This window comes from Pelodiscus sinensis, chromosome 9 (assembly GCF_049634645.1).
Source record: "Pelodiscus sinensis isolate JC-2024 chromosome 9, ASM4963464v1, whole genome shotgun sequence".
Lineage (NCBI taxonomy): Eukaryota > Metazoa > Chordata > Testudines > Trionychidae > Pelodiscus > Pelodiscus sinensis.
Window position 1 is genome coordinate 64,968,890 of NC_134719.1, and position 9,252 is coordinate 64,978,141.

The following is a 9,252-nucleotide window of genomic DNA, read 5'->3' on the forward strand; positions in this document are numbered from 1 at the left end:
GCGCGCCAAGGCAGGGGGCTGCAGAGCTGCCGCTGGAACGGGTCCCTTGTCTCTGCCGCAGCCGAGAAGGTGACTTCGCTGGGGAAGGACTGGCACCGGCCCTGCCTGCGCTGCGAGCGCTGCGGCAAGACGCTGACCCCCGGCGGCCACGCGGAGGTAAGGCCTGGGCGCCTGCGCCACGGCATCCGCCCAACGTGCGGGCTCCCGCCACCGCCGCCTCCCCCACGCCCTGCACGAGGGCGGAAGGGCCGGGCACGTGGGCGTGCGGGCTAGCGAGGGCCGCGTGCGGCTCCCCGACCAGGCGCTTGGCTCCCCAGTGCCCCTCCGGGAGCTGCCTCCGTGTCGGGGTTGCGGTGCCGCCGTGACCCGGGGCTTGGTGAAGCTGAGCCCCAGGCTAGCGCCCCCCTCGCTTCCAAACCAGCCCCTGCTTCTCGCCCCGCCTCTGACCCCTCCCCAGTCTCGGGGCTCGTGGCCCCAAGGCAGTCGCTCACCCCAGCGCACCCTGGCTGGCTCGTTGGTGCTGGGGGTCTCCAGGCAGCAGCCGGGCCTGGCCTGAGAGCTGCCCTGCGGTGGGTCCACTTGCCTCCTCCTCCCCGTTGCTGTAGGAGCTGGGCGGGGGGAGTTGGGAGCCAGTCCCTGCCTGCATCCCGCCTCCAGCCACAGCGGGAGGTTCCCGTGGCTCGGCGCACGAGGGCTCTGTGGGCCAAGGGCCGCAGGCGTCGGAGGTGGGGTCTGTGCGGCAGGGGCAGAGCTGCGGAGCCAGCGCCATGGCCGTGCAGAGCGAGCGAGGGGCTCTCCAGGAGCTGGGGCAGACGGGGGGATGCCAGGGAGCCCCCAAAGCACTGCCATGGCGGGAGGGAGGGGGGCTGTGCCCCAGGGAGGGGCATGGGGGAGTGCCCAGCTGCAGCACGTTCCCCTGCCTCTCGGGCTGGGGGCTGACGTGTGTCTCTCCCCGCGCAGCACGACGGGCAGCCGTACTGCCACAAGCCCTGCTACGGGATCCTCTTCGGGCCGAAGGGTGAGTGGGGCCGGGCTCAGAAGGGGGTTTCCGAGAGGGGCCGTGGGGCGCCTGTCAGTGGCTGGGCCGGCCCAGGCCGCGCTGTGTAGCCTGGTGGGGTTCGCCGGGGCACCCTGCATGTCGGTACTGCTGGGCGGGAGGGGCGGCCCCCTTGCTCGCCGGGGCAGGGGGAGGGTGGCGGCCACGGCGGGAACGGAAGTGCAGCCAGCTGGGGACCAACTGAGCAGGCAATTCCCTGGTGCCCCCCAGCCAGGGCAGGGCTGGGTGGGGCGGGGCTGGGTTAGACATCCCGGGGCGGGGCTGGGTTAGACGGGCTGGGGCGGGGCTGGGCTGGGTTGGGTTAGATGTCCCAGGGCAGGGCAGGGCAGGGCTGGGCTGGGCTGGGTTAGACGGGCTGGGGCGGGGCTGGGCTGGGTTGGGTTAGATGTCCCGGGGCAGGGCAGGGCAGGGCTGGGCTGGGCTGGGTTAGACGGGCTGGGGCGGGGCTGGGCTAGGCGAGGGTCCCCTGACTCCATGGCGTGAGCCCAATGCAAATATTTCCCCCATGCTCAGCCCCCTTTGCCTTTGGCCCCTCCAGGCTACCAGCTCCCCCTGGACTCCCTGCACCCCCAGCCCGCGGAGCCGAGTCCGGGGCCCTCAGACGGGAGGGCTCTCGTGGGTCCCCTGCAGGGACGGCCAGGCCCTTGCTCTTCCCGGGCCGCGTGGCTGGGCTCTGCGCCGGGTGCCAGGCCGAGGGGCGTCTGCACCGGGTGCCAGGCCGAGGGGCGTCTGCGCCGGGTGCCAGGCCGAGGGGCGTCTGCGCCGGGTGCCAGGCCGAGGGGCGTCTGCGCCGGGTGCCAGGCCGAGGGGCATCTGCGCTGGGTGCCGGCCGAGGGGTGTCTGCGCCGGGTGCCAGGCCGGGGGGCTCTGCGCCGGGTGCCAGGCCGGGGGGCTCCTGCGCCGGGTGCCGGCCGAGGGGTGTCTGCGCCGGGTGCCAGGCCGGGGGGCTCCTGCGCCGGGTGCCGGCCGAGGGGTGTCTGCGCCGGGTGCCGGCCGAGGGGTGTCTGCGCCGGGTGCTGGCCCTCACGCGGGCTCTCGCCGTTGCAGGAGTGAACACTGGCGCTGTGGGCAGCTACATCTACGACAAAGACCCCGAGGCAAAGGACCAGCCCTAAGGAGCCGCCGCCCGCCCGCCCCCCAGCTCCCCTCGCAGAACAGCGCAGCCCCAGGCCGGCGGGTCACAGACCGGTGCTCCGGGGCCGCCCCGCCCGCTGCCTCTTCCCCCGGGCCCGGCAATATCAGCTTTGATGGCAAAGGCAAAGCCGAGAGTGTCGCTGGTCGCTCCCAAGGTGCCTGACTCTCCTGAGCCCCCCGGCTCCCAGCCCCGCCAGCCATGGGGGGCACCCCCGGCATCGCAGCTCCAGCCCTGCCACGGGGCCCGGTGCGGTGGCAGCCGGTGCAGGCTCACGCTGCGCTGCGGGGTGGGGCCGGGCTCTGGCCGTGGCGCTAACGGAGAAGTGGCGGATTTGTGCTCTCCTGCCGTGTGGCACTGGGGGTGGGGTAGGCGCCCGCTCCAGGGGTGCAGGGATGCTCAGCACCCCGGCTCACCCCTCCCCTAGCGCCTCGCCCGCTGCCAGCCCCACTGCCCCACTCCTCCCCCTGCCTGCTCTGGCTGGGAGGGGGGGGCATGGAGGCTGTGTTGGGTGGAGCAGCCCACCGCCCTGGGGGCAAACAGCACGAGACTGACAGTCAGCTGGGCCCAGCCACTCTGGCTGGGCGGGGAGCCTGCAGAGAGGCTGTGCAAATGCCTGGCTAGGAGGCTGTCTCCCCTGGGGCGCTCCCGCAGCCCAGCAACCGGCCCTCGCCCCCGACCCAGCTGCGTAACGCACGGGAGTCGGCCCGTAGGCCTGCGTGCATTGCCTCCCCGGGAGACCCAGCCTGCCCGCACGCTCTCCTTGCCTGGAGCCGTGGCACCCGGGGCGTGGCGGCCTCACTACCGGGAGCCACGGGCTCGGCGCCCCTGGCCCGCAGGGACTTTGGGCCCCCTTGTCTGGGCAGGGGGCGTCAGTGTGTGGTGGGACAGTGGCGGGGCGTGCGGGCGACGGGTGTGTTCCCGCGGTGTTGTGTGTGTGTGTGTGTGTGTGTGTGTGTGTGTGTGTGTGTGTGTGTGTGTGTGTGTGTGTCTGGGGATGGAAATGTGCTTTGTGCGTCGGTGACTGGGGAGAACCCGGCTCACCCCCCAGCAGTTCACTCTGGCCCCCACGAGGGAGACGGGAGCTCACGTCCCTCGCTTGCACCCTGCCTCCAGCCTGGCCCGGCGCCCCAGCCTAACGTGACCGGCCATGCCGCAGCCGGGCTCCCCCGGGACTGGCCGGCCAGAGCCCCCACAGCGAGCCGGCAACCCCCCTCCTGCCTGTTACTGCTGACAATAAAGGTTTTGAACAATGCGGGGCGGGGCCACGCGCCGCGCGGTCTGGCACACGGGTTTGTCACGCGTCAGCCACGGAGGAACGGGCCCCTCGCGCTGTGGGGGGAGCTAGAACATCAGTGGCCATCTCAGAGGCCTTGAGGGCCCAGGCTGTGCAGAGCTCCCCGACCTGCTGTGGGGAGGGGGAAGGCGGCCCCAGTGCCGAGGGCTGGCTCCGGGGCAGCTGAGCAGCCCTGGGTAAGGGCCAGGCCCGGGCTGGCTTTGGAGAGGAAACGCCTCAGCTGCCCGCTGACCCTGCATGGTGTGGCTGGGGGCTCCGCCCTGCATGTGGGGTGCCCTGGAGCGGCCCTGCCTAGGCGTTCCCTGCGCAGGGGCTGGAGGGTGGGACGTGCTTTGCTCCCTGGGGTGCAGGTGCAGGAGGGACGTGGCTGGCAGCCCTGTGCAGCCGGGTGCAGAAAGCTGCTTGCTCGCCCCCAGTCCATTAACTGGCCGGAGCCGTGCAGGGAAAAGTGCAGAGGGGGCCAGGCTGTAGCGAAGTGGCTGCGACAGGGCACACAAGGCGCTGGCCCAGAAAGAGCCATAGATAAGTCCTCCGAGAGGCTAGAGAGGCTCTGGAGGGCCCGGCCAATCAGGGGACAGGGCAGCCTACAAAGGCGCTGCGACTCTCCGCAGCTGTCAGTGCGGGGCAGAGCGAGAGGAGCAGGCTGGCTCCAGGAGGGGACTGTGACGGCGCGTTGGGGGTCCCCTGTCTCCTGCACCCCGAAATGGCACAGACTGCACCAGCCGGTGGAACAGAGGAAGTTTATTGCCTCTCCAGGATACAGCACAGCACAGATGTAGTCTGGTCACAGAGCTGGGCTAGGATGCCTCAGGCCCCCTTGAGATGGGGGAGACTGGGCCCCTAAACTCCAGCCCCTTTCCCTAGGCTCTCCTCCATGCTCCCAGCCAGCAACTAACTAACCCTCTTCCAGCCCTGCCTCCCAGCCAGGGCAGCATCCACCTTCCTTTGTTCCTCTCCATGGGGGGGTGTCTGGCCACTGGTTTGCATAGTGACTCATCCTGTTGTGCTGGGTCGTGGTACCCACGGCAGCCAGTGGGGGTTACCCCAGAGCCAGCAGCATAGAAACCAGCCAGGTACCCCCACTACGTCACAGGGACGCCCTGGGGCGCCGCTCTCTCCGAGTGGGGAGACACTGGGGGATGCTGAGGCGCATGTGGAGAAGCCGGCAGAGAGCTCCGGGATGGGCCCCCGTGCGCCCTGCACGAGGTTCCAGCTGTGACGTAGTGGGGGTACTTGCTGGGCTGTGGTGACCCCTGCTGTCTGGAGCAAGACCCAGCAGGGAAAACCTCACTAGGCAGAGGTAATGCCAAACTTGTTGAACCAGTGGCCAGACACCCCCCATGGAGAGGAACAAAGGAAGGTGGAATGCTGCCCTGGCTGGGGGGCAGGGCTGGAAGGGAATTTAGTTAGTTACTGTCTGGGAGCATGGAGGAGAGCCTAGGGAAAGAGGCTGGAGTTTAGGGGCCCAGTCTCCCCCATCTCAAGGGGGCCTGAGGCATCCTAGCCCAGCTCTGGGACCAGACTACATCTGTGCTGTGCTGTATCCTGGAGAGGCAATAAACTTCCTCTAGTCCACCGGCTGGTGCAGTCTGTTTGTGCCATTTCGGGGTGCAGGAGACGGGGGACCCCAACGCGCCGTCACACCAGCAGCTCCCGGAGTGCGACTCGGCCGCAGGGCTGAGAAGCCAGAAAGGCTTTGGGAGAGGCAGGGCAGGCGCTGGCAGAAGGGGGCCACCCCCTTCCGCTGGCCGGGCGCTTCCTCCGGCTCTCAGCCTGGGCAGCGTGGGGGGCAGGACAGGCGAGGCCCTGCACGCAGGCACAGCAAATCACGGGCTTGCCCACTGGATGCTGCGCTTCTGTAATGTCTGGAAAGCCGCTGCAGTGCACTCGCAGCACGTCCCCATGCAGTGGTGCCCGCTGGCCTGGCACTGTGGGGTGAGTCCGGCTGGACTCAGCACCTCACTGTCAGGAAACGTTCCCCAGCGTCGCACGGGCCCCGACACGTCAGTTGCGACTCCGCTCGGGGTCTCTACAGGCGTTTTCTGGGGGTGGGCCAAGCTGTGACACCATCTGTGCTGTTTGTGAGTCACCCATGGGCTCTCTGAATGCAGAGCCTGCCAGAGCCAGCCGCTCCCAGCCTGGCGGACAATAGGCCCTTTGCATTCCTGCCCGCCAGGCTGACGCGGCAGTTACTGGAGTGCTCCGAAACGCAGTGTGCACTGAGGCTGGTGGGTTCCCGGGAGCCAGGGGCCGGGCATGTCTCCTCGTGAGGCTCTGCCGGGCTCAGCGTGGCACAGGGGCATGGACCCCATGGCGCACAGGCTGCTGGGCACCATGGCCGTGGAAGCCCAGAGAAGAGAGCAGCTGCCTTGCTCGTGCAGCTCGCTAGTGCAACAGTCACCTGGGCCGTGACTCAGAGAGGTGGGTTCTGGGACACTAGTGCATTATGGGCCATTGTGTTAGCTTACCAGAATGGCTGACATTGCGGCAATGCATGAAACCCCTTCTCCCATTATCAGCCACCGCCTTTTGCAGAGCCATGGCCAGGAGTTTCACAAGTGACTTGGCCGTTCTGTTTCTGGGGTGTTAGAGACCCGAAAGCAGCGGGCCATTGGCCACTGAGCGCAGTGGGAACCGGCTGGGGCCCGTGCGGGCAAACAGCTGTACCGAGCAGGGGGTGGCGCTGCGCGTGCACAGCCAGGCCGAGGCATGAGCCAGGGCTGCGAGTAGCTGAAGGGCGCACGCGCTCAGGGTGTAGTCCCAGGAAAGATGGTGGCAGGAAGGGGATGAAAGGAGACAAAGGGCAAATGTCCCAGCAGCCAGCACCATGGGTACTTGGTCTCAGAGCCCCAAGGGAACAGGGGCACCCAGTGCGTGAGTGTCCTCCCCGTGGCGTGGCCACAGACAGCGAGAGGAATAGTCCAAGCAGGCACAGGGCCAGGGAAGGTTGCTGGGTGACAGGAGATTAAGGTGGCTATGGACAGCTCTCCCTGAGGCAGGAGCCATGGCAGGGCTGCCCTATGGGCGTGTACCAGAGCAGAGGCTCCTCCCACTCAATAGAAGACCAAAAGAGCGGTGTGACGGGGCCAGCCCATGGGCCGCTCTACCCGCAGCGGCCAGTGCCCAGAGGGGGTGAACAGAACAGGGAACCATCATGCGATCCCTCCCCGGTCGCCCATTCCCAGCCTCTGGCAAACAGAGACCAGGGACACCCTCCCTGCCCAGCCTGGCTAACAGCCACTGATGGACCTGACCTCCATGAACTTACCTAGCTCTTTTCTGAGCCCTGTTAAAGTCTTGGCCTTCACAACATCCTCTGGCAAGGAGTTCCACAGGTTCTTGCATTATAGGAACACTAACTCTTCTTTAGTGCTTCTTCCACATCAGTCATGCTTTTATAGACCTCTGTAATGTTCCCCCAGTCAGCTCTTTTCCCAGCTGAAAAGTCCCAGGATTTTAAATCTCTCCTCAAATGGCAGCCGTTCCAAACCCCTTGTCATTTTCTTTGCCCTTTTCTGAACTTTTCCCAGTGCCAAGATCTCTTTTGTGAGCTGAGGCGAGTGGGCAGGTGGGCAGGCAGGACTCCCGCTAGAAAGCGTCCCGCGCTCTCTTCGGCCCATGTCGGAGGCTCCTCTCGGTCCCGTGCTGGGCCTTGTGCCCTGTTCCTGCCGGCTGCAGGGCCACACCTTGGCCACACACTTGTGTTACGTTGCCATGGCGCCTGGCGTGTACACAAACACTGCCAGTGAGTCTCTGCCATGCGGGGCGTTGGCCCGGCTGCCAGTGGGCGCACACGCCCGCGCTGGTTAAAGTTGGACGGGACTTAGGCGTGCGGGAAGAGGCACCGCCCGGCCGGGCTGGCTGGTGACTCACAGCCGGAGCCGTTCCGCGACGGGCTTTTCCCTGGACAGGTTTATTGGGGGAAAGTGTAAAAGCAAACGAGCTCGGTTCGGTGCCACGCGCCGGGAGCCAGGAATCAGCTGCCATCTTGGCCCTGTGGCAGGGACGTGGGCAGGCGGGGAGCCGGCGCTGCCCTGTGTGAGCCGTGTTCCCCTGAGTGCTACAGCCACCCTGAGCCCTGGCCTGGAGCCCTGCCACGTGCTCCTCCTGGGCCCTGTCGCCGCAGCCTGCAGGGGCTCGGGCCAGCTCCCCAGAGCACATGGAGGCGGCTAGCCTGGGCCTGCCGGGGCAGTCACGTCCAGGCGGCGCTTGTGCAGAGCCCTGGCTGGCCGCTTCACTCGGGGTCGGTCCTCTTGGAGCAGGGGGCTGGACTCGATGAGCCCCAGGCAGCCGGGGTGGGGGACACCCTGGTCGTGCCAGCGTCCCTCCAGTTCCCAGCAAAGGCGCAGGGAGGGGTGGCCAGAGGGTCGCTGGAGGGTTTGGGAGCGGACTGCTGGCCCCAGCTTGCACGGCTGAGCATGCCGGCCTCGGTCCGAGCTAGCCCCACGCCGTGCTCACGGCCCCGCAGGCGACGTGGGACTTGCCAGACTCCTCAGACCGGGGCCCAGCCAGGCCAGGAGGCTGCACTGCCAGACGCTGTCCCAGGTGCTCAGAGGGCAGTGGGGGAACCGGCCAACTGGGACGGGCTCCCTCCCCCCCCCCGCCTGTCAAGCAGAAGCCGCTTTGTGGCCCGAGCAGGCGTGTCTGCGAGCGCCTGGCCTGGCTGGCGCGTCGCTCCCTGGTTCCCAGGCCTGGAGCATCGGCTGCCCATTTATCTCGATCAAGGCCGGTCCCGCCTTGGGCCGTCTGGCTGCTTCGCGCTGTGGTCTCCCTGCGCAGATTAGAGGGGGCTTAGCAGCGTGTAAATCTCTGTGACTGATGTGGCTGGACGCCCCCCCCGGCCCCGGCCCCGCACTCTGCCTTGCAGCCTGTCTCCTCCACAGCCCTTCCATCCGGTCACCCCGCACCCTGCTGGCACCCAGCCGCTGGCCCGGGGGGGCTCTCCTGGTGCACTGCGCTCGTGTGTCCGTGGGGGGCAGGAAGGAATCCTGCGCTGTCGGCGTGGGAGGGGTGCGGGCTGCGGTCTCCCGACCAGGGTCTCTGGCTGGCTCTCTCCGCAGGGTGACCAGCTGTCCCGTTTTTAAAGGGACAGGCCTGTATGTCAGCCCTCCTGCAGCTGTGCCTGGCGTTTATTAAAAACAGGCAAAATGGTCCCGTATTTTCTGTCTTGCCCTCCCATCAGTAGTGGCGGGTCCTGCTGCTGCTGGAGGAATGTGCAGCTCCGGGCACCAGAGAGGCGGGGCCCGCCAGGCGGGGCGGGTGGGGGGCCCTGGGCGGGGCACCCCTCCTGGAGCGCACCTGAGGCTAGGAGGGCGATGAAGACTCCAGCCGTGCGGGGTTTCTTTGTAAGGGGCTCAGTGCGCCCCAGGCTGGCGCGGCGCAGCCCTGCTTGGCTGCTGGAGCGCTCCCGAGGACGAGGCCTTTCCGGGGTCCCCGGGCAGCCTAGGGAAACGGGGGGAGTGTGGCGCTCAGCGGACACCTTGGAAGGGGCCTGTGTCCTCGCGCCTGCCTGTGGCTCGCCAGGCCCCCAGCTCAGGGAGAGCCGGAAATCCACAGTGCGACTGCCCTGGGCAAGGGAGTTTGGAGACGTGTCCGGCCCCGTGTCCTCGGGGCGCTGCTGAGCCCAACGGTAACGGGGCAGCTCCGCTTCCCCCCCGGGAGTGCACAAGCCCCAGCCGCCCCCTGGCGCCCCAAGCCCGGGCAGTGAGCGGCCGCTCTCCGGGGAGCCCCCCTCCGAGAGCGCGGGGGCCTGCCAATGCCTCCGGC

At 68.0% G+C, this 9,252-nt stretch overlaps 1 protein-coding gene across 2 annotated transcripts in view; it reads left to right on the forward strand.

Moving 5' to 3' along the window:
- The window catches only part of CRIP2 (cysteine rich protein 2), a 34,153-nt gene extending 30,709 nt beyond the window's left edge, over nt 1-3,444 (forward strand). For both annotated transcript variants that reach the window (XM_075937080.1, XM_075937079.1), the window contains 3 exons: nt 62-156; nt 961-1,018; nt 2,105-3,444. In XM_075937080.1, the coding sequence (XP_075793195.1) occupies nt 62-156; nt 961-1,018; nt 2,105-2,172 (221 nt within the window). In that variant the 3' untranslated portion in view covers nt 2,173-3,444. The remainder of the gene's footprint in view (nt 1-61; nt 157-960; nt 1,019-2,104) is intronic.
- The last annotated feature ends 5,808 nt before the right edge of the window (nt 3,445-9,252 follow it).